Here is a 25,006-nt window from a genome sequence, read left to right on the forward strand (position 1 = left end):
ATGGCCACAATGGCCAGGGCTGAGCTGAACCAAGCTGAAGCCAGGAGCCAGGAGCTTCATCCGTGTCTCCCACATATGTAGCAGGGACCCAAACACTTGGGCCATGTTTCACTGCTTTTCCTAGGCCATTAGCAGGGAGCTGGCTTGGAAGTGGAGCAGCTGGGACTTGAACAAGTGCCCATATGGGATGCAGGCATCACACGTGGCAGCTTTACTCCCTATACTATAACACCAGTCCTGCAGGCTAATTTTTAAGTTGATAATTTTGTATGGTCCATGAATGATGTTATAGACATCCAAACACCCCTTGGCAGAGAAAAGGCGCCCCACCCTCGTGAGTCTAATAGTTATTTGGTAAGGAAAGCGAACAGTACTTCTAATATTAGTAGAAGCATGGAGCAAAATGTGAGAAATTTAGGAGAGGGTTATACAAAGAACCAAATGTAGTATTGTACTGATATATGTACTGGCATTAATAGATTGGACTGACACAAAACATTTATTCATACTCACTGTAGCCTAAAAGAACTCAGAATCTGCAAAACTAATACTGTATGCAAGTAAAAATGCCATTGGAAACTAAACATTTAGTATAGGTTATACACTGTTACCTACTGATGGTGACTGTTACTTGTTACACTGCTAGCTGAATAAAGAAGACAAGTAAATATTAACCATATACCCATTTAAGTAAATCTCTTTATATCTAACCACATATTTCTGGAGAGTAATCATTTTCTAGCCATTCCAATGAAAGTTCCCTAAGTACTGTACCCACAGCGAAAAAAGGAGCAAATTCTGCTGCTTATCTGCCCATGCTCTATGATTTTGGGGTACTGGGTCCATACCTGTGCTGTTTTTTCATAGGAGTCTCATTCTCCGTCATTTCTGGCATGGTTACAGTGATAGGAACCTATAAATGGATGGAAAAACACAGCAGGAAGTTTAGTCATCCTAGAATCTAAAGGAAATTGGCCAATAACAATTTGATTTAAATACCAAAATGCTGAAGAGTAAAATTGACATTGAAAAAGCACTGGGTTAGGTATTGGGGATAGAAAGGAGTGCAAGAAAAGAAGACAAAACTGCTGTTAACCAGCAGATGGAAAACATGGTGAATGTTGAATGTGAAGAATTGCCAGAAAGTGCTTGAGAAGGCTGGAGTTGACAAAGATCATTGTTGGCTCGGAAATCAAGAAAAGCTTCAAGGGTATGTGGATTTGAGCAAGACCTGGAAAAACAGGTAGAACATACTTGAGTTGGGAAAGCATGTTCCTTGTTCACGGAGTAGTAACAACATTTAAACTTGAACTACTGTCCTCCTCACTAAACACAGAAAAACAACAAAATGGGCAAGTATACGAATATGTGATTTATTTATTTTTTTTGACAGGCAGAATTAGACAGTGAGAGAGACAGAGACAAAGGTCTTCCTTCTGTTGGTTCACCCCCCAAATGGCCACTACAGCTGGAGCACTGCACCGATCCGAAGCCAGGAGCCAGATGCTTCTTCCTGGTCTCCCTTGAGGTGCAGGGCCCAAGCACTTGGGCCATCCTCCACTGCCTTCCCGGGCCACAACAGAGAGCTAGACTGGAAAAGGAGCAACCGGGACAGAATCCGGCACCCCAACCAGGACTAGAACCCAGGGTGCTGGCTCTGCAGGCGAAGGATTAACCTAGTGAGCCACGGTGCCGGCCAATATTTTATACATGGAAGCAAGCATTTATTCATCCACTCATTTGTTGGACTTTCTTCCATGTCAAGCAGCTACAAGTTTTAAGCTATCATTTGAAAATCATGATAATCTGGGCATGAAAGTTTCTACTTATATTGTTAATATCAGGATACTAAGGAATGTATGTACTACAGGGAAATATACATACATATATGGGAATATACTGAAACCAACACATTAATGTCAATTAATAATAAGGTCAGCAAGTATTAAAGGTGATGTCTTTTTCTTCCCCTATTTTTAAAATTTTCATGATGAAAACTTTAATGCTTTTAAATTCCAGGGATTGACAGCTTTTCCAAAGAGGGCCGCCAAGCTGGAATAGCTGCTCCGGTATACTGCAAGTACACTCCAAGTGTGGTTCCGTCCCACACTTTTTTTTTTTTTTTTCTCTTAGAGAAAAAGTAGTAAGAATGGAGTAAGAAGTCAGAAAGCAAGAGTTTAAAATCTGCTTCAGCCACTTCCTAGTTGTCAGGTCTTAGAGAAGTTATAGAACCTCTTGGAATTTCAGATGTTTTATCTGCAACATGGATCACAACAACAGTTAAGTTATCTGTATCACTGGGTGGTTTTGAGAAGTGAATGGCATACTGCATGGATGGGATGGGCTCTTGGCCTAGAGGCTAAGATGCTGTGTCTGATACTGGAACACATGGATTTCATACCAGGTTCCAGATCCCGACTCTACCTTTCTGCTAATGTAGTCTGGAAGGCAGGGGTGATAGCTCAAGTGACTGGGTTCCTGCCACCCACATGGGAGACTTGGATTGCATTTCTGGCTCCAGAAATTTTCTTTTTTTTTTTTTTTAAATCTTTATTTATTTATTTTTTTGACAGGCAGAGTGGATAGTGAGAGAGAGAGACAGAGAGAAAGGTCTTCCTTTTTGCCGTTGGTTCACCCTCCAATGGCCGCTGTGGCCAACGCATCGTGCTGATCCGAAGCCAGGAGCCAGGTGCTTCTCCTGGTCTCCCATGCGGATGCAGGGCCCAAGCACTTGGGCCATCCTCCACTGCCTTCCCGGGCCATAGCAGAGAGCTGGCCTGGAAGAGGGGCAACCAGGATAGAATCCGGCGCCCCGACCGGGACTAGAACCCAGTGTGCCGGCACCGCAAGGCGGAGGATTAGCCTGTTGAGCCACGGCGCCGGCCCTCCAGAAATTTTATGAGACCTGGCCCAGACTCAGCAGTTGTGGGCAATTGGGAAGTACACCACCGGAAGGAAGTTTTCTGTGTGTGTGTCTGCCTCTCAAATGAACAAACAGAAATAATGCAGGGAGAGTATAACACCATGGTGCCTAGCAGTAATTAGGATTCAATAAATGTTCACTATGAAAATTAATAAGGTATTTCAGCTTAAGCTTTAGCCCTAGAAAGGAGGGAGTGGGGTCCTGCAAAACAGGTGGCAATGGGGGTGGGCATTAGGCTTAGCATTTAAGCTGTTAGTACGAAATACATGCATACCAGGCCAGCGCCGTGGCTCACTAGGCTAATCCTCTGCCTGCGGTGCCGGCACCCCGGGTTCTAGTCCTGGTCAGGGCACCGGATTCTGTCCCGGTTGCTCCTCTTCCAGGCCAGCTCTCTGCTGTGGCCCGGGAGTACAGTGGAGGATGGCCCAAGTGCTTGGGCCCTGCACCCGCATGGAAGACCAGAGGAGGCACCTGGCTTCAGATCAGCGCAGTGTGCTGGCGGCTGTTGCGGCCACTTGTGGGGGTGAACCAGCAGAATAAAGGAAGACCTTTGTCTTTGTGTGTGTCTCTCTCTCACTGTCTAACTCTACCTGTCAAATAAATAAATAAATAAAAAGAAATACCTGCATACCATATTGGAGTTCCTGGGTTCAAGTCTCCGCTTTGCTCCTGATTTCAGCCTCTGCTAATGCAGACCCTGGGAGGCAGCAGATAATGGCACAAGATGTTGGGTCCCTGTCACCCACATGAGAGACCCAGTTCCTGGCTGCTGGCTCCCAGATTCAGCCTGGCCTGGCACCATCTTGATGTGGGTGTTTAGGAAGTGACCCAGTGTATGGGGGCTTGGGGGAGCACTTTCCTCTCCTTTCAAATAAATAAATAAGAAGGGAGAAGAGACAAGAGGAAGGGAGGAGGAAGGCGGGGAGGGGGAGGGGGAGGAGAGAGGGGGAAGAGGGGAGGGGAGAAGAGGAAGAGGAAGAAGAGAATGCAGGCAAGGGGAAGGCAGAAGAAATACAAAGCAGCCGGCAGAAAAACATGTGGCCAAGACCCATTTCCAGTAGTTCCACCTTCTCCCCACCACTTGTGAACTACCCACTGGCCTAAAAGTAACACGTTCATGTTAGATAATCACGTGATGATAATGTGGGACTTGTAACGAAATAAACAATCCCTGTCACTTTCTCACCCAAGGGCTTGCAGAGTTTCTTCACTTTTGATTCCTGGCTTCCAACGCCTCCCGTTTCTGATCCGAATCTATCATCTTCTGCCCGAAGGTGGTCTATAGGTTATGTTTTCTTCTTACTATACAAGAGAAAAACCAGTGAATGTTTACAGTCCTTAAGAGTCCAGCAGCAGCACATGAGACAGGGGCCGGCATGAAGGCAGATTTTTGGTAGCCTGCAAGATGATCCTGAATTCTCCCCACCATCTGAAAGCAAATAAATGTGATTTGGAAAAGTCAGGGAGATAGATTAAGTTCATGAGCTGCAGGCCACATCTATCCCACTCCCTTGTAATCCTATCATCAATCAGATGACCCCTCCCCAAGATGCACCTCCCCTTTCCCAGGACCTGGGGGCAGTACTATGTAACCACTCCACTTTCAAAGCTAATAAAAAGCCGGGTGAAGGGCTCTCTCTCTCCACCTCGTGGACCCAGGACCAGCAGAGCAGGGTATGAAATTCCCCTTTTTACCTTTCCTGGCCCACTCTCCCTAAATGAAGCCTTCATGTGCCTATGGATTCTTCTCACTTTCTAAACAAGCCTTATCATGCTGCATGCCATGTTTGTGCCTATACCTAGAATTCCTCTCTAAGTAAAAGGCAAGAAGAGCATGGAATGTTAATTTTGGCCCAACCTAGCCCACAACAAAGGCAGTTGCTCTCAAAAATCACTTTCCAATGGTTAGCCATGGCTTAGCCCACAAAGATAGCAGTCCTGGGTTGGTCCCAGGAAGTGATTCCTTTCCCTCATGCATGCTCACTGACCCTAAGATCCTCCCCGTCCACGGGTTACCCAACGTGCTCCCTCAGGACCTACACAAAGATCTGTCCTCAATTCTAATACTGTCTTCCCTTCAATCGCTTACCTCTCCCTTATGTCTTGTAAGAGTGACTAAAACATATTTAGGGACATCCCACTAAGGCATGGCCCTTGGAAGACAGGCCTCAGACCTGTGCACTACATGTGCTCTCAAACAATGTAGATTTGGGGGCTTCATCCCAGGCTCGACAAATGAGAAGCCTAGGTAGGGCTGAGGAATTTCCTTTTTCAACAAACTCCTTGGCTGATTTTTCTTTTTGGTATTAATGAAAGTTTGAGAAACTTTACTTTAGGGCCATGTTTTCCACATATTCCTGGTAAGCATTATGTGGAAGTACTTGTTTAAAAATACAAATTCTCAACCCACCAGAGACCCACCCAATTAGTCTCTAAGGGAGGAATTCCAATCTCAGAAGGAAAGGGTCTGAAATTTAATGAGTGCCCAAGGTGATTCTTATAAGGAAGATTTGGAAAAAGTGGCAGGTTTCTTTAATTGGCAAGATTTCACACATCTGATAGATACCTTAGTTCCACTGATCCTCAAGCCCCACACTGCAACACTTCTCAAAGTCTGCACGTATTTTCATGTTATGATTAAGGTAGAGGAAGTAAAAGCTCTAATTATCTAAACATCTCAAATCCTTAAAGTGAATGACACTAGTGGTTTATCACATAAATAAGCACTCTCTGCACTGGATGGGAGCCAGCAGTTTAAATGAAAGAGGAACACAACTATAAAACAAAATCATCCAGATTACCAAAGACCACTACAAACATCTGTCCTGTCTCAAACCACACGTTTAACGAATTTCATCCAATTCAGTGCAAAATTATTTCCATGTCCAATTCATTGATGTTAAAAATTGTATTCTTGGGGGCCAGTACCGTGGCTCACTTGGTTAATCCCCCGCCTGCGGCACCAGCAGCCCATATGGGCACCAGGTTCTAGTTCTGGTTGCTCCTCTTCTAGTCCAGCTTTCTGCTGTGGCCCAGGAGGGCAGTGGAGGATGGCCCAAGTGCTAGGGCCCCTGCACCCGCGTTGGAGACCAGGAAGAAGCACCTGCTTTTAGCTTCGGATTGGCGTAGCTCCGGCCGTGGTGGCCATTTGGGGGGTGAACCAATGGAAGGATGACCTTTCTCTGTCTGTCTCTCTCACTGTCTAACTCTGTAAAAAAAAAAAACAAAAAACAAAACAAGGCTGGTGCTGCGGCTCACTAGGCTAATTCTCCACCTGTGGCGCCGGCACCCTGGGTTCTAGTCCCGGTTGGGGTGCCGGATTCTGTCCCGGTTGCTCCTCTTCCAGTCCAGCTCTCTGCTGTGACATGGGAGGGCAGTGGAGGATGGCCCAAGTGCTTGGGCCCTGCATCTGCGTGGGAGACCAGGAGAAGGCACCTGGTTCCTGGCTTCGGATCGGCATAGCGCACCAGCTGTAGCAGCCATTTCAGGGGTGAACCAATGGAAGGAAGACCTTTCTCTCAAGAAAAGGGAAAAAAAAAAATTGTATTCTTGGGGCTGGTGCTGTGGCACAGCAGGTTAACACCCTGGCCTGAAGCGCTCCAACAGCTAGGGCTGGGCCAGGCCAAAGCCAGGGGCTTCTTCCAGGTCTCCCATGTGGGTGGCAGGGACTTAAGTACTTGGGCTGTCTTCTGCTTTTCCCAGGCCATTAACAGGGAGCTGGATGAGGAAGTAGAGTAGCCAGGACACAAACCCATGCCCACAGGGGATGCTGGCATTGCAGGCAGCGGCTTTACCTGCTATGCCACAATGCTGGCCCCACTGGCTTTAATTTTTCTTGGGTCAATATCTAGCAGTGGAATTGCTTATCATATACTCCACAATACCACTCATTGTTATTCACTCAAGGGAGCTCAGAGACAATATCCATAAAAGACTTCAATGAGAATGTTTATCCAACTTTCTCCTAAGTGTTGGTAGCATTTTACACTCCAACCCACAATGTAGGAGAGTTCTTGTTGCTTCACATTCTCAGCAGCATTTGGTATTGTCAGTCTATTCATTTTAGCCACTCTGATGGGCATATAGTGGTATTTTACAGTTTAACTTAATTTCCTGGATGAATAATCAGATTAAACACTTTTAAATGTTCATATTAACATCATTTGTAGATTTTATTTTGTCTGCTCATATCTTCTGCCAATTTTTAAACTGGGCTGTTAATCCTTTTATTGCTGATTTAAAGAAATTTTTTATATCTTTTGGATATCTGCCCTTTGGCTGAAACACTGACATACATTTTGCAAATATCCTTTCCTAATTACATGGCCTATAAATTTGTCTTTTGGTAAGAAAAGTTATTTACAAAAAAGATTATCGGAAAAGCAATGCAACAGAGAGAGGGAGAGACAGAGAGAAAGAAATCTTTCATCCACTGATCTTTTCATTTACCAAACAGCCGCAGCCCAGAGCTGGTTGGTCCAGGCCAAAGCTAGGGGTCAAGAACTTTATCCAAGTCTCCCATATGGGTGACACGGGCCAAAATACTTGAGCCATCTTCTGCTGCCTCATTAGCACATTAGCAGGAAACTGGATTAGAAGCAGAGTAGCTGGGACAGGAACCAGCATTCCAATATGAAATGCTAGTGTCACAAGCAGCAACTTAACCCACTGTCACAATGGAGCCCCAGTAAAAGTTCTAGATGAAATGTAACATCAGTTTTTTGCTACAATTATATTTTGTGTGCCCTGTCTCTAAGACAATCTTATATAATAGCTTCTAGAAAGTTTATAGTTTTAACTGTTACATTTAAGTCAATGATACATATTACATATGGCATGAGGTAGGCGTCAGTGTTCATTTCCCCAAAATGCATATAGTTGTTCCAACAACTTGTTGAAAAAGTTCTTTTCCTTAATGCATTGTCTTGGTATCTTCATTGAAAATTAAGCATTCCCCTGAGTGTAGTTCTATTTCTAAGCTCTCTGATTTATCCCTAGTGCTATTTCCACATAGTCACGATTAAATACTTGCTTAAAATATAGACTGCTATGCCCCAAACCAGATCTACGAATTGGAATCTTAGGAGGGAGAGGTCCAGGAAAATACTTCTAACAAGATTCTTATGCACCTTGAAGACTGAGAAGTATTAATTACTTTACTACTTCTTGGACAACTGACACAAACGGAGGTGTTCACAAATTAACATTCATATGGGAAGACTGGTGGACTGGTGAACTTGGAATCAGAAAATCTGAATTCTAGGTCCAGATTTTCTACTCATTTGCTAGATATGACTTTATTATCAGGGCCTAAATTTCTTTACGAGTTTATTTATGTTTATGGATTGAGTATACACACTGGTCTTGAAACTGCAGATATATAAGATGAATAAGCAGGTCTGCTCTCAACAAAAACACAGGGAGATCAGTGCCTGTCTGAAAGAACTATGTGCAGTAATAGAAATATTCTGTATCTGGGACGTTTGTTACAGTCACCAATAGTCATAGGTGGTTACTGTGTGCTTCAAATGTGGCTTCAAACATGGTTAGACCCTGAAACTAACTTTTAAATTTCATACCTTTTAAGTAATTTTTAAAAAGATTTTATTTATTTGAGAGGTAGAGTTACAGACAGAGGGAGAGACAGAGAAAGGTCTTCCACCCACTGGTTCACTCCCCAAATGATTGCAACAGCCAAAGCTGGGCCAGGAGAAATGAGCTTCCTCCAGGTCTCCCATGTGGCTGGGGCCCAAACACTTGGGCCATCTTCTACTGCTTTTCCAGGCCATTAGCAGAGAGCTGGATCAGAACACGAGTAGCTGGGATTAGAACCCAGTGCCCATATGTGATGCTGATGCCGCAGAGGCTTAGCCCACTAAGCCACAGTGCCAGCCCCTATCTTTGAAGTAATTTAAGTGTAAATTAATAAGCTACACGTGGCTAGTGACTACTTTATTGGATAGCACAAGAAAGGGGAAAGCAAAGTAAAAAAGATGAATAACAAAAACTGGCTGGTGAATGTCAACTTCCAGGTTTTGGAATTATGTTAGAACTACATAAGGTATCACCACTCAGGGAAATTAGGTAAAGAATACTACTTCTGTAATTTCCTATAAGTCTGTAATTTTTCAAGGTTTATTTTTATTTATTTGAAAGGCACAGTTAGAGAGAGAGGGAGGCACACACACATACACAGACACATAGAGATCTTCCATATGCTGGTTCACTCCCCAAATGGTTGCAATGGCTGGGGTTGAGCCAGACCAAAGCCAGGAGCCAGGAGCTTCTTCCAGGTCTCCGACATGGGTGCAGGGGCCCAAGCACATTAGCAGGGAGCTGGATCAGAAGTGGAGCAGCCAGGCCTCCAAGCAGTGCTGGAGTCACAGGCAGCAGCTTTAACTGCTATGCCACAAAGTGGCCCCAAGTCTGTGATTTTTAAAAATTCTTTTTAAGGGGCTGGTGCCTTGGCATAGGGGGTTGAGCTGCCGCCTGTGGTGTCAGCATCCCATATCAGTGCCCGTTCAAGACCTGGCTGCTCCACTTCTGATCCAGCTCTCTGCTATGGCCTGGGAAAGTAATGCAGGATGGCCCAGGTCCTTGGGCCCCTGCACCTATGTGGGAGACCAGGAGGAGGCTCCTGGTTTTGGATCGGCGCAGCTCTGGCCGTTGTGGCCAACTGGGGAGTGAACCAGCGGATGGAAGACCTCTCTTCTCTCTCTCTCTCTTTCTCCCTCTCCTACTATCTATGGGCCAGCGCCATGGCTTAACAGGCTAATCCTCCGCCTTGCGGTGCTGGCATACCGGGTTCTATCCCGGTTGCCCCTCTTCCAGGCCAGCTCTCTGCTATGGCCCAGGAAGGCAGTGGAGGATGGCCCAAGTGCTTGGGCCCTGCACCTGCATGGGAGACCAGGAGAAGCACCTGGCTCCTGGCTTCGGATCAGCACGATGCATTGGCCACAGCGGCCATTGGCAGGTGAACCAACGGCAAAAAGGAAGACCTTTCTCTCTGTCTCTCTCTCTCACTATCCACTCTGCCTGTCAAAAAAAAAAAAAGTGAAGTAATATGGGGAGAGAGAAATGCAAAATTACTACCAATGGTTATGGATGATGAAAACATTCTAAAATTGACTGGTGATAGCTGCAAAATTTTGAACAAGCTCAAAACCATTGGAGAATATATTTTAAATGGATGGAATTATATGGCATGTGAATTATATCTCAATAAAGATGTTTTTGAAAATAAAGCACTTCTAATTTTTAAAAAATGAATTAAAATTAGTGCTATTACAAAGATTTATTAATGAAACTATGCAAGAAGAAAGGCTAGAAAATGCTTTTTTTTTTTTTTTAAAGATTTATTTATTTGAAAGAGTTACACTGAGAGAGAGAGAGAGAGAGAGAGAGAGGTCTTCCATTCGCTGGTTCACTCCTCAATTGGCTGCAACAGCTGGAGCTGCGCCGATCTGAAGCCAGGAGCCAGGAGCTTCCTCTGGGTCTCCCACATGGGTGCAGGGGCCCAAGGACTTGGACCATCTTCCACTGCTTTCCCAGGGCATAGGAGAGAGCTGGATGGGAAGTGGATCAGCCAGGACTCCAAATGGTGCCCACATGGGATGTGGCACTGCATGCAGCAGCTTTACCTGCTATGCCACAGTGCCGGCCCATAGAGCATGCTTCTTGTGGGAATCAAAGTGAGGTCTTGGAAAACAAGTAGGGTTTTACCAGGTGGAGATGGGAGAGAAAAGGACATGAGAGAGAAGCTTTAAGGACAGTGAATCATGAAAAAGTCTGGTGAGTCTGAGCACTATACTAGAACTGAGCAAAACACGGGAGGAAGGGAAAGAGGCAGGTGATGAGGACACAGAGAACTTGGACCAGACTGCAAAGCAATTTTCCATGACTAATCAATGTGCTTGGGTTTTATCTTAAGATCAGTGGTTCCCAAATATCAATCCACAAATGAGCAGTGGTCTGAAAAAAAGTCTACCTGATCTATTGTGAAATGAAAAGGGGATAAGGAAGTGAGGATATCTTTTCATTTTATTGATGTACAAATTACATGTAAGACAGATTACTAATTCAAGTAAATAGCTCAATGCTTTTTTTTTTTTTTTTTTTTTTTTTTTTTGAGAGGGAGCGACCACAAGTGCACTGCCATCTACTGGTTTACTTCCAAATGCCTGCAACAGCCAGGGTAGAAGCTAAGAACTGGGAACTCAATTCAGGTCTCCCATGTGGTATGAGGAGCCCAGCTACTTGAGCCATCACCACTGCCTCCCAGGGATTGCATTAGAAGGAAGATGGATCCAGGAGCCAAAGCCTGGAGCTGGACCCAAGCATTCTGATTTAAGACACTGGTGTCCTAACTGAATTCATTAACTGTCAGGCCAAAAGCCTGCCCCATAGGATTTTTATATTGGAATACCCCTATGTAACTACCACTCAGATTAAGATAGAGAACACTGCTAGTATCTTAAATGGCTCTTTTGGTCCCTGTCACTTAAAGTTTCTTTTAAAAAATATACAGGAGCCAGCATTGTGGCTCAGCTGGTTAAGCCCTCACCTGCAATACCAGCATCCCATATGAGCATCAGTTTCAGTGCCAGCTGTTCCACTTCCAATCTAGCTCCCTGCTAACGTGACTAGAAAAGCAGCAGCAGATGACCCAAGTGTGTGGGCCCTAGCCCCACATGGGAATCCTGGATGAAGCTCCTGGTTCCTGCCTTCAGCTTGGCCCAGCCCCGACCACTATGGCCATCTGGAGAGTGACCCAGTAGATGGAAGGTTCTCTTTCTCCCTCTTCTCTTTCAAATATATATATTTGTCCTGGCTCCTCCTCTTCCAATCCAGCTTCCTGCTAATGAGCACTATAGGAAGCAAGAGAGGCTGGCTCAAGTATATGAGTCCCTGCCACCCACATGGGAGAAATGGATTGAGTTCAGGTCTCCTGGCTTCTGCCTGGTCTAGCCTGGTCCAGCCCTATTGCAGGGATTTGAGGAATTAACCAGCAAATGAAAGATCTGTCTGCATTTCAAATGAATATATATATATATATATATATAAATTTGCTATTATCTCATACATCGCTGGTAGGAATGTAAAATATAGTCACTTCAGAAAATAAATGGGCAAATCTTCAAGAAGTTAAACATAGAAGTACTACATCACCTAGTAATATCCACTCCCAGCAACTCTACTCCTATGCACACACCCAATAGAACAGAAAACATATTCACACAAAAACTTGTACAAAAATGAGCTTAAACAATTCAAATGTCCATCAGATGTTGAATGGATACAATAAAGTGTGGTATATCCACACAGTCAATAAAAAGACATGAAGTGGGCCAGTGTTTTGGTACAAAGGTAAAGCCACTTCCTGTGATGCTGGTATCCCATCTGGTACCAGTTGGAGTCCCAGCTGCTCCACTTCTGATCTAGCTCCTTGCTATGGCCTGGGAAAGCCGCAGACCATGGCGCAAGTCCTTGGGCCCCTGCACTTACGTGGGAGACTCAGATGAAGCTCCTGGCTCCTGGCTTCTGTCAGGCACAGCCCTGGCTGTTGCAGCCTTTGGGGAGTGAACAAGAGGATGAAAGATCTCTCTGTCTCTGTATCTCCCTCACTCTTCTGTAATTCTTTCAAAAAAATAAAATAAATCTTAAAAAAATAAAATACATGAAGTATTGACATAAACTATGACACGGATGAACCTTGAAAACATCACGCTAAGTAAAAGAAGCCTGACACTATAGGTCACGTTATTCTATTTTATATGAAATTACTGTTCTGTCTGTATGAAATATCTAAATTACATAAATACATAGAAACAGAAAGCAGGTTAGAGGTTGCCAGGAATGGGAAGAGGGAATGGACAATGATTATTAACAAAGATAGGGTTTCTTTCTGGAGATGGCATTACTCAATTAGATAGTGGAGATGGTGGAAGACCTTGCAAATAAACTACTCACCACTGAATTGCACACTTGAAGAGTGGTTTCTATTGTATGTGAAACATCTTGATAAAAATACAAACAAAAATAAAGGGGAAAGAAACATAGACACAAAATGTTTGACACTGATATAACTGGTCCTATGTTGGTAAGTATCTTTTGTAAAAAAAAAAAAAAAATTATTTGAGGGGCAGAGAGAACACGCAAGACAAAGACAGGAAGAAGATAAACAGAGTTCCCATCCACTGATTCACTCCCCAGTGGGGCTGGGTCAAGTCTGGAGTGAAGGAGCTAAGGAGCCAGGAATGCAATCCAGGTCTCCCACATGGGAGGCCAGAATCCAAGTACTTGATCAACATTTTTTTAAGAAACTAATTTTATTAAGACAAGTTATTATTTAACTATGCATATTATAAAACTATATGTATATATTGTACAGTTTCATTTAACATATCCTAACATAAAGTACATGTTATTAAAATAATTTGTACACAGTTACACAGCTAGTAAATGGTAGCTTCAAGATGGTAATTTAGTTCTATCAGATCACAGAGCCCAAGTCCCTATTACTTTCTTTAGTGCTTCTCCCCAGTTAAGAATGCAGTGCTATATCATCTTACCAAGACCATGTCTTCAGCTATCATATTACTTTTTTCAATCTATATCTTGTGGTCCTGGATATATGTAAACAGTAATAACTAACCCAGAAAACTTATTCTCTAACAAGGCACCAGACTCACAGCAAGCAGAAACATCAGCCAGAGTTCTGGTTGCAAATAAAAAATAATTTGACTTCCAACTCTTACAAGATAAAATATTCAAATCATCTCCTTCAGATATGTTAAATGTTTAAAATAGAATTCTACCATTGGCACTGTTTAGGAAACAAAAGACTAAAAAGATGAAAAAGTTGGAAGATTCAGTTTCAAAGCTTACAGTAATCAAGACAGTATGGTACTGACATAGGATAGATGCACAGATCAATAGAACAGAATTGAGAGTCTAAAAGCAAATCCTTAGATTTATGACCAACTGACTTTTGACAAGGATGCCAAAAGCAGTCAATGGCAAGGAAAGAAGAGATTTCTCAATAAATGGTGCTGGGGCACCTGTATATTCATGTGTAAAAGAATATAGATTTGGGCTGGCGCCGTGGCTCACTAGGTTAATCCTCCGCCTGCGGTGCTGGCATCCCATATGAGCGCCGGATTCTGTCCCAGTTGCTCCTCTTCCAGTCCAGCTCTCTGCTGCAGCCCCGGAGGGCAGTGGATGATGGCCCAGGTGCTTGGGCCCCTGCACTCGCATGGGAGACCAAGAGGAAGTGACCGGCTTCTGGCTTTGGATCAGCATAGCTCCGGCTGTAGCAGCTATCTGGGGGGTAAACCAATGGAAGCAAGACCTTTCTCTCGTCTCTCTCTCTCTCTCACTGTCTAACTCTGTCAAAAAATCAATCAATCAATCAATCAATCAATAAATAAAAGAATACAGACCCTTACCTCCTAATGCACATAAAAATCAAATCAGGACAGGCATTTGGCATAGTGGAGACACTGCTTAGGACACCTCAATTCCATATTGAAATGCCTGGGTTTGAGCCCCAATTCCAGTTTCCTGCTAGTTCACACAGGCAGCAGCAGATAATGGCTCAAGTTGTTGGGTTCCTACCATGCACATGCCAAACCTGGACTGGGTTCCTGGCTCCTGGTTTTGGCTTGGCCCAGTCCCAGATGTCCTGGGCATTTGGTGCATGAACCAGCACATGGGGGACCTCTCTTTCTCTGTTGCTCTTTTAAATAAATTAAATAAAATTTTAAAAATCAACTCAGAATGAATTATATGTAATAACTCAATGCAGTAGTTAGTATTATAACTCTCAGATATGACACCAAAGACAAATAACAAAAGAAAAAAGCTGCATCAAAATTAAGAACTTTTGTGCTTCAAAATATCAAGAAAGGAAACCTACAGAATAGGAGAAAATATTTATAAATCCTAAATCTAATAAGTAACCGTATCTAGACTAAAGAACTTTCACAATTCCACAATAAGGCTGGCGCCAGGGCTCAATAGGCTAATCCTCAACCTGCAGCGCCGGCACACTGGGTTTTAGTCCCGGTCGGGGCACCAATCCTGTCCCGGTTGCCCCTCTTCCAGGCCAGCTCTCTGCTATGGCCCGGGAGTGCAGTGGAGGATGGCCCAAGTGCTTGGGCCCTGCACCCCATGGGAGACCAGGCTTCGGATCAGCGCAGTGCACTGGCAGCAGCATGCCGGCTGCGGCAGCCATTGGAGGGTGAACCAACGTGAACCAACGGCAAAAGGAAGACCTTTCTCTCTGTCTCTCTCACTGTCCACTCTGCCTGTCAAAAAAAAAAAAAAATTCCACAATAAAAGACCAAATTACTCAATTTAAAAATGGGTAGGAGAGGGTGGCATTTGGCCTAGTGTTTAGGATGCCAGTTAGCATCCTCATGTCCCACAGCTGAGCACCTGGGTCAGATACCTAGCTCTGGCTACTGATTCCAGCTTCCTGCTAATGCAGACCCTAGGAGGCAGTGGTGATGGCTCAAGTAGTTGGCTTCCTGTCACCCAGGTGGGAAACCTGGATTAATTTCTCAGCTCCCAGTTTTGACCTGGCCCAGTCGCAGCCATTGTAGGCATATGAGATGTGAATGCAAAGATTAGATATCTCTCAATCTGTCTCAGTGCCTCTCAAATAAATAAAAATAAAATTGGAAAAAGATTTGAAAATACATTTCTCCAAAAAAGATATACATATGTCCAATAAACTCATGAAAAGATGATTAACCATTAGGGAAGCAAAATCAAAAACCATGTGAGGGACAGGCATTTGGCCGAGCAGTTAAGCTGCTGGTTGGGACACCTACTTCTCATATTGGAGTACTTGGGTTTGAGTCCCAGCACTGCTCCTGTTTTCAGCTTCCTTTTAATGTGTACCCTGGGAGGCAGCAGGTCATGGTTCACATGGTTGGGTCCCTATGTGGGAGGCTTGGTTTGGGTTATCCCACTCTCAGCTTCAGCCTGGCCAAGTCCTAGATACTGCAGGTAATTGAGGAGTGAACTATCCAATGGGAGCTCTTGCTGTCTCTCTCTCTCCTTGTCTTTACATGTTTCCCTCTCAAATAAATTAAAACTATATTTTTAAAAAATTTTATTTACCTATTTGAAAGGCAGAGCTACAGAGAGGCAGAGAGGCAGAGAGAGAGAGAGAGAGAGAGAGAGAGAGGTCTTTCACCCGCTGGTGCACTCTCCAAACGGCCAGAGCTGGGCCCATCCAAAGTCAGGTGCCCAGAGCCTCTTCCAGTTCTCCCACATGGGTGCAGGGGCTCAAGTCCTTGGACCATCTTCTACTGCTTTCCCAGGCACATTAGCAAGGAACTAGATCAGAAGTGGAGCAGCCGGGACTCCAATTAGTGTCCACATGGGATGCTGGCACTGCAGGAGGTGGCTTTACTTGCTACGCCACAGCACTGGCCCCCAATAAATAAGATTTTTAAAAAAAACATGTGAGATATGACCCAACACCTACTAGGATGGCTAAAATAAAGAAAAAAAAGAACAGTCAATAACAAGTACTAGTGATGATGCAGATAAATTGGAATAGATTGTAAGGATTGAAAAATGGTACAGCCATTTTGAAAAACACTTTTGGCAGTTCCTCAAAATTTAAACAGAATTAACATATGACCTATGTACTCCTAGATGTATATCTAAGAGAAGTGAAACATATTTACCCAACAGCTTGTGTAGGTATGTTCCTAGCAGCAAAATTCACAATAGCCAAAATGTGCACACAACCCAAACATACATCAGCTGAGAAGGGATAAATAAAATGTGGCATATTCACACATGGAGTATTAGCAGTAAACAAGAATGAAATAATACATGTTACAGCATGAGCTTTGAAAACATTATATGAAAAAGCTTGTCACAGAAGACTACAACTGTATGATGCCACGTACAGAACAGGAAAATCCACAGGAACAGAAAGTAGGCTAACGGTTGCCAGTGGTAGGGAGGGATAGGGCATGACTGCTAGAATGAATGCTCATGGGTCAGAGTTTCTTTTCCAGATGAGGAAATGTTCTAACATCAGATTATAGTAATGGCTGCAAAACTCTGTAAATACAATTGAAACTAATGAGGGACTGGCATTGTGATTCAACAGGTTAAGCTACTACCTGCAAAGCTGGTGTCCCATATGGGAGCACTGGTTCAAATTCCAGCTGCTTCACTTCTGATTCAGCTCCCTGCTAATGTGCCTGGGAAAGCAGCAGAAGATGGCCCAAGTGCTTGGGCTCCTGCCACCCATGTGGGAAAGCCGGATGGAATTCCAGGCTCCTGGTTTCGGCCTGGACTAGTCCTGGCCATTGTGTCCATCAGGCAAGTGAACCAGTAGGTTGAAGATCTCTATCCCTTTGTCTCTCCCTCTTTAGTGACAAAGAGGGAGAGACAAAGGGATAGAGATCTTTTTAAAAAACAAAATAGGCTCAGCTCTCTGCATCTTTGCTGAGCCGCCCGCCTGGCCTGGCCAGGTGTACTCTCCACTCACCCATGCAGCCCCGCTCTCCCCCAGTCTGAGCGACTGGGCACTCTCTCTCAGGTCCTGTCTGGAGAGGTGCCCATCCATTTTTACGGATGTCCCAACCCTAATAAACTTTGCTACTTTTACCTCCCACTACTCTCTGTCTCACGCCTGAATTCTTTCTTGCGCGAAGACAAGAACCCTACAATTTCTCCGGTAACATTTTTGGCAACCACGAAGGGATTTTAAGAAGACGTCGGAGGTCAGTATTCCTTCCCTCAAGCGGGACCGGATCTGTGGAAGTGACCGTTGAGTGTCCGGCACCCCACAGCTCTCCGAGAACGCAGAGTGTCCCGTCCCCCCCCCCCCCCCCCCCCCGCCACGGCTTAGCTATGGCCGAAACTCCAGAGGGATTGTAAGGAACGGGAGGGCGATTAGGAAGGGCAGTTGGCTGAGAGCCTGGAGACCCCCCTGAGCTCGCCGGAGTGCGACCCGACCCGAGGACCAGGTCTCTCTCTTGGAGGGATGCCTGGTCGCGCTGCCTACTGCTACGCGAGCAGGGCTTAGCTTCGGTCAAGGCTAATATTGGCCCTCCAGGTAAACTCAGACAACTAGGTAGTGGGCACTCTTGAGTGATAGATTTCGAACCCCACTCAGCCCCCTGACACCAGGGCCTTTCCCTGTGCTCTCCTCCAGCTGAGATTCATAGGGGAAGGTGAGGGCAGCTGCTCACATCTTGTCCACCTAGGGAAAAGCTGTTACCAGTTAACCCTTTCCAACCTGGTAGAAGGCTTTCCGTCTTTGCAGCTTATGGTAGCTTTGGTGCATCTTGAAGTTTTTGTGAGCTATTACTGTTGCTAAGCTTTGATTGTCTGAGGACTGAATCTGGAAAGGAGCTAAAGTTAACTATCTGTTTTAATTGACTGAGTGTTTGCAGTAGTCCTGATTGATCTGGCTTTGGCTGAATTATAGGAGGTTCCCAGCACTCTTGGTGAAACGGCGCACCTACCCAACCCCACGGCCAGTCCTGCCAGGCCCCGGTGTGCGCAGTCTTCCCTGTAAATGGGGGACCACAGCCTTTCTCTGCACTCTATTCCAGTCCATGTGGCCTGCTGCACCCAGGCAGGCATAGCCAGATATCTAGGAAGAGCACGCCGCCCCCCTCCCCCCTTTCCAGGGCTGCTTTTTTTTCCTCCCCTGGAGGAATTTCCAATTCAATACTTACTACTGCTGGCCTTACTTAAGGGAGCCAGAACCTTAAGCCATTAACCCTTTCCAACCTGATGGGTTTTTCTCTTTGCAGTTAATGAACTATGGCTAGTTCTTTTCTGTGCTGCTGTCCCTGACTTATCTGATGAAAGTGTTCGTTCACGTGCCTTGAAGGTTTCGCGTTTTTCTATTGCCATTATGAGTCTTGATTGGGAAAACTGCAACGCAAAGTTGTTTATGTTGTTTATCTGTTTTCAGTGTTTGAGTGATTACCCAACTGATCAGAAATGTACTAAATGTTGGCTAAACCGCTTGACTCTGACAGCTTAAATTCTAAACCGAGTCTTCCAACTTTGGACTTCCAGTCGGAACCCTGGAACTCTCAAAGGATGAGACTCTAAAATTTGTTAAAGTAACAGCTGTTTGAGTCAATTCAGGTTATGTAAAATGTATTAAAATGTTGTAAATAATGTCAGACCTATGTTGTATTCATGTTCTTGCTTTCCAGCTGGAGTGGCCTTACGAAAAAGAGGAAATTCTGTGTATACAAGCCTTTATGTTGTTAACTAAAGTAAGCCAATACAGATTGGTTCAGAAAATTAAGTTAATGCCAAAGCCCTTCGGTTTGCTTGGTAGCTCACTTGCTCAGTTTTACATGTCTTTGATATGCTTTAAACTTGTTTCTCTTAACGATGAAGATCTTTTCAAACTTGTAAAATGTACTAGTGTCCATGTTTGCTGTCCAGGCGGAGTTATTCTTATGTTACTTAAAAGCATGGAAATGTAATTTTGACTTTTAATTCAAATAATGGTGTGGTATTCATTAATAACTCAGTGTCTTAAGCCATCTAGGCATCAATGCTAAGCAAAATGTGGGAAAATGTATTGTGTACTTTTCACATCTTAAATTCGATAAGAGAGACTGAGTTTGTTAGCATGTATTCTCATAGATTGTCCATACATGACAATTCAAGACTATGTAAAAGTAACTACAGGTATAAAGTTTCAAAAGGTGTGAGCAAGTCCTAAAAAGTTTTAAAAAGTTTACAATTTTAAAATTGTTTACAGAGTTTTCTTTAAGTTGAGTGCTAATGCCAAAATTACATTGACCTAAAGTTGAAGTCTGATCTTCTGTTACAACAATGTTTTTTTTTTTTTTAAATATGTACTAATGTTGTTAAATATCTGGAAATGATCTCAATCGTAAATCTTAATCTGTTTTTGCAAAAACTGTAATGTCTCTTTTTAACAGTGTCTGCTTAATTGGTTGTTCTGCCATTTCTAAAGTTAGGTCGTGTAAGTTCTTTTTGACTCTGTTAAATAGTTCTGAATTATGTAAACCCTTATGTTCAAGGTTTTTATTTCTGGTTTATTCGACAACAAGAGATATAGAATTCATGTTCTGCCCAAGTAATCTATTGTGTACTCTACTGTCTCTGTTAAGTTCAGATTGATGAAAAGCATTGTTAAGTATTATGATCAGATCTGGTTTAAAAGTGTAAAAATCACCCTAATGAATGGCTATCATTTCAGGATGTTAAAAAATTCTATTTTGACCAGATACTCTAAGTTCTCTTGGCACCTTTAACAGACGTTCTAAAAATCAAAGTTCTAAATTATCCGGACTTTTGACATCCCCAGAGGGCCCCTGGAGATGTCAAAAGAAATATCTCTCATCTTGCAGAGATAATAACCAATCGGCTGTTTAGATTAAAAGTGGTGCCAAGATGTGAAATGATGCTAAACTTCAGCTATAAACGTGTTTCTTTCTAGCTGCTCCAGTCTCTGGCTCAGAAGCCAGATCCTTTAAAGAGGGACTGACGAAGTCTCCATCCAGCTAACGCTGAACAACCAGGCATTGCTAGTTCAAATGTATTGCTAGTTCAAATGTGGATCAAACGGGAGGTCTAGCCAAAAGGGAGAAAGTGTTCCAAAAGAGACTTAGAGACGATGGGAGATGGTTATGCGGCAGGTGCTAGAGAACTGGGTTCCAGGAGCTCAAGAAAGCTCTAGTGTTCACAGGCTACACGGTGAAAGCCCAGAAGCCCAAAAACTTACTTATGGGTTACACGGTAAGACTAGTTAAACCCGGAAACCCAGGCCCATAACCCACTGGCTACACGGTAAATAATGCGGAAGCCAAAGGATGGCAGAGACGTCTGCCACAATTTCTCCTCTAAGTCAGGCTACGCAGTAAGCACTGGTTAAACCGCCAGTTAAATCTGAAAGCCCAGAAAGTCAGTCTAGAGACCCGACTCGTTGCCTCACTTCTCCTCTTTTCTCTTCCAGAAGGGAAGTTACTACAGTTCTGCAGGACTCTCCACTGTGATGTACGGTTTGATCCCCAGACCTTATGTAAGGAATGGTTGACCTTTCCTGTAATAATGCCTGGCCAAACAGCATAGCCAGAATAAGAGGTTAAACTATAAAATAATGTAACAGCTAGATCAATTTTTCAGTGTACGCGGTAAATGGGCAGAACTCCCCTTTTAAACCAATCTGAGGGATAGATAGGAAATTGCACTGATGGTCTCAAAGTATGCAAGGTCAGCAAGGTCACCACAGTTGATCTTACCTAAAAGGTCATAGTTCTCTTCATGGGCACAGTTTTAACTCACAAAAAAATACTAAGCATGAGAATTTGCCCATGACCATAGTTTTTTTAGCTCACCCTGATATTAAAGAAATCAGGGTTGGGTTGAGCACCCCCTTGACTAACATAGAGGCTGCCTCCTTGGTCTACTTTATTAGAGACCAGGAGAACAAGGAGCAAGCTAGCAGCAGGAGCGATATAAGGATAGGCAACAGGCCAATCAATGGCTGTTCTGCACGGATCTGCCGTCAAGGAGACCCAGCAAGGCCAGTGCACCCCAAACAGCACCTGTTGCTGATATAAGGAGCCAGGGCATTGGGCAAGCAGCTGTCGTGACAGAAACTGCCTTCTGTCAGCTCTGCCAAGAGCACGGCCACTGGACACGGAACTGCCCTGGGTGTCCAAGGACTCCTGGTTCAGAACCGCAGACCTTGTGGCCCCGAGCTAAAAAGCCTTTAGCTCTGCCCAGCCTCTTCCCAGCTTCTAGCTCTAGCCACTGCTATTGAGGGGATGGCCTAGGGTCAGTGAAACGCAAGTTGCCTATTTCTACCAGCCTCCTATTAAAGCTCTCCTCCTAGTCCAGCCAGGTAATGCAAGTCAACAGGTGCCTCCCTTAAAAGAGATTGGCATCTCTTGCAATTCTCTTCCAGCACCCCCTGGATAGGTCTGGGCCTCACGCACCCAGCCAGGCCTTAAATGTCTATCCAATAGTATTAAGCTTAGAGAAAGCCCTCCCTGCCTGTTCCTAAAAACAGGGCTGTCAGTAACAGCTAACTCAGATAGTCCTGCACCTATTTGGACAGGTCCTCACTGAGGACTTAAAGGGCCTATCTCTTGAGGGGGGTGCGCAATAATCCATAATGTAGATGATTAAATGTAAATGATTTGTAGTCTGTCTCCTTTCCCAGCCTGAGACTCTAGTCTTGTACATTGGCTTAACTTCCTAGCAAAACTAGCTACTCAGTATCTGGAGGAAAACAAAGCATTGCTAGTCCATTAGAGTGTTAATTATTTAACCCGTATCCTCTCCCCTGGGGAGAGAAAACCAACCCCAGAGAGGATATGGGCCATGCAACAAATTCCTACTTCTGCAAACTTCAGGCAGTCCCAGCTTTCCTCTATCAGGTTACAGGTTCCTAGATACAGGGAAATAGCACAGTTCCTAAACCAGGCTCTTGACAGGCAGCCAAAGCAGAGCCCCCTCCTTTGGGGGAAAGAACAAACCACAGCCTTTGCTCAGCTAAAGGATGCTATGACTAAAGCCCCTGTGCTAGGACTGCCAAGCCCAAAGAAACCCTCCCAGCTGTACATCACTGGGATGCAGGGAGTCCCCTTAGGAGGGTTAACTCAGGATCTGGGACCTGTTAAGCAACCTGTGGATTACTTTTCTAAAACCTTAAACATGGTTGCACAAGGATGGCCTCACTGCCTAAGGATAATGGCAGCAGCTGCCTTGCTGACAGAGGAGGTATCTAAAATTACACTGGGGCAAGATATCGCCCTTTATACCTCACATCAAATAAATTCTCTATTAGAGCAAAAGGGCTCTCACTGGCTCACAAATAGTAAAATACTAAATATCAGGTCCTCCTTCTAAAAAACCCTCAGGTAAAAATAAGGCATTACTCTACTCTAAACCCAGTTACTTTAATGCCAATTCTAGGGGAAAGTGGTCCCCTCCACTCCTGTATTGAGACTATAGATCAGGTCTATAGTCTTAATCTATGCCAGCAGAAGGGACCTAAAAGACAGCCCCCTGACTAATGCAGATGAGGTTTGGTTCACAGACAGAAACAGTTTTGTCAGACAGGACCTGCTTCTCAGGGTATGCAACAGTTACAGCATGGCACGTTATTGAAGCGTGCTCTGCCCCTAGGAACTTTTGCTCAGCTAGCAGAACTGATTGCCTTAACCAGAGCTCTAGATCACACAAGGGATTTGTAAGGCATCTTCACTCTGCATATAGACCTCAGTCTTCTGGTAAGGTAAGAAGAGCCAACCAGGCTCTATAAAAAACATCAAGTATAAAAATATGTGCTTGGTAAGAAAGGTTTAGAAGGAAAGAGTGTTGTTGGTAAAAAGGGTTAAAAAGGAAAGAGCTTTTTAAATAAGGAAAGGACATGGTTTGTAAAAATGACTTTATCCTGATGGCTAGTTTACTCTAGACTGAAATGGAAATGGTGAAATGTTTAAAGTAAGTTAAAGAGGGTGTGTGAAAGTCACAAAAGGTTATAAAAAAAATATTGCTCCGAAAGGTATCTGTGCCATGCTCCAGGAAGAATGTTGTCTCTGGGTCAATCAGACTGGACAGGTACAAACCCAAATTCGTACTTTCCTGGACAAGGCCAAGCACCTCCAGGAACAGGCCAAGCAGAGCTGGGATTTCTGGCCTAACATCTGGTCATGGAAATCTTGGCTATTTCCTCTCCTTGGCCCAATAACTTCTGTAATCTTGCTGCTTCTCTTTGGACCGTGTGTTTTAATGCCCTTGTTCGTTTTGTCTCTAACAGTCTAAAAGTTGTCGAACTCCAAATGGTCGTCAAACAAGGCTTCCAGCCCATTCCATTGGACGACCTGAGCAGCCCCCTGGACCGAGCAGCACAGTCTTTCCAAGGCCACTGTCACACACCATAAGACAGATAGCAAGAGGAAATACCCAAATCTCCCTCGACGCCCACATGCCAGCTTTGAAGAAGTTACAGAAGACAAAACTCCATCCATAATCCCAAAAAGAATTTTGGGTATTACCTCTTGAGCGGTGAATGTTAGGTAGGTAGTCAGTTATAAGCTTATGTGTGTGTAACAGGCCTAAAGAGAAGACATCTATGTCCAGCATATGCATCTGCATCTCAAAGTCATCCCGATAATGTTTCAGGGGCAGCCTGGCCCTCGAATCCTGCCCTGCCCCCTTCTGCCTTCCACAATCTCCCAGGTGCAGCCTAGTATCTGCATTTCAAACACCCTGCTCCCTTCCTCCAGTCTGATAACATTTGCATCCATAAAGTCCTTTGTTTCAGACCTTCAAGAGAAGTTTTTCTATTTACATCCAAAAAGCCCTTTGTTCCAAGAGGAGCAGAGGTGGGGAAGCAAGACCCATCTCCTTAAAAACCCCCAGCCTCAACTGGACTGCATGCTCAGCTCTCTGCATCTTTGCTGAGCCGCCCGCCTGGCCTGGCCAGGTGTACTCTCCACTCACCCATGCAGCCCCGCTCTCCCCCAGTCTGAGCGACTGGGCACTCTCTCTCAGGTCCTGTCTGGAGAGGTGCCCATCCATTTTTACGGATGTCCCAACCCTAATAAACTTTGCTACTTTTACCTCCCACTAAAAAAAAAATAAAAAATAAAAATAAATCTTTTACTCTGCCTTTCAAATAAAATCTTTTTAAAAATTGTCATATGTCATTTGCATTGGAGATAGTGACATTAATGAAAAACTACTGAATTAAACTTTAAATGGGTAATCTTTATGGTATGTAAAATTTATCTCCATTACATTGTTTACAAAGAAAAAGGAATTCTCTGACAAAATTCTCTTTGGGTAATTTGAAATTCTCCACTTATTCACATTTTTTCCACATCAGGTTATACATCTGCCATCTCTCGGCACATTATTCTAAAATTCTACTTTGTTACCAATCAACTGCAATCTCCCCAATACGGGAAAACATGAAGTCACCACAAATAAGTCCAGGGGTTTATTTAGGAGAAAACAAGGTCTATGTTTTCAGTGGCAAACTGTGTTTTCTTCCCATCCAAAGGTACATTTAAATTGTGTCCTTAGATACAA

The 25,006-nt window shown here is 44.1% G+C and overlaps 1 protein-coding gene across 2 annotated transcripts in view; it reads right to left on the reverse strand.

Annotated features, from left to right (window-relative positions):
* USF3 (upstream transcription factor family member 3) overlaps positions 1-25,006 on the reverse strand; it is a 70,623-nt gene that overhangs the window by 27,253 nt on the left and 18,364 nt on the right. The window contains exons 2-3 of one of the 2 annotated variants that reach the window (XM_062208230.1): positions 4,110-4,225; positions 849-913 (exon numbers count right to left, since the gene is read on the reverse strand). In XM_062208230.1, coding sequence (XP_062064214.1) covers positions 849-895 — 47 coding nt within the window. In that variant the 5' untranslated portion in view covers positions 896-913; positions 4,110-4,225. Of the gene's footprint in view, positions 1-848; positions 914-4,109; positions 4,226-25,006 lie in introns of those variants that run through there. The other variant, XM_062208237.1, reaches the window with a different exon arrangement.

The sequence above is a fragment of the Lepus europaeus genome, chromosome 2, assembly GCF_033115175.1.
Source record: "Lepus europaeus isolate LE1 chromosome 2, mLepTim1.pri, whole genome shotgun sequence".
NCBI classification, from domain to species: Eukaryota; Metazoa; Chordata; class Mammalia; order Lagomorpha; family Leporidae; genus Lepus; species Lepus europaeus.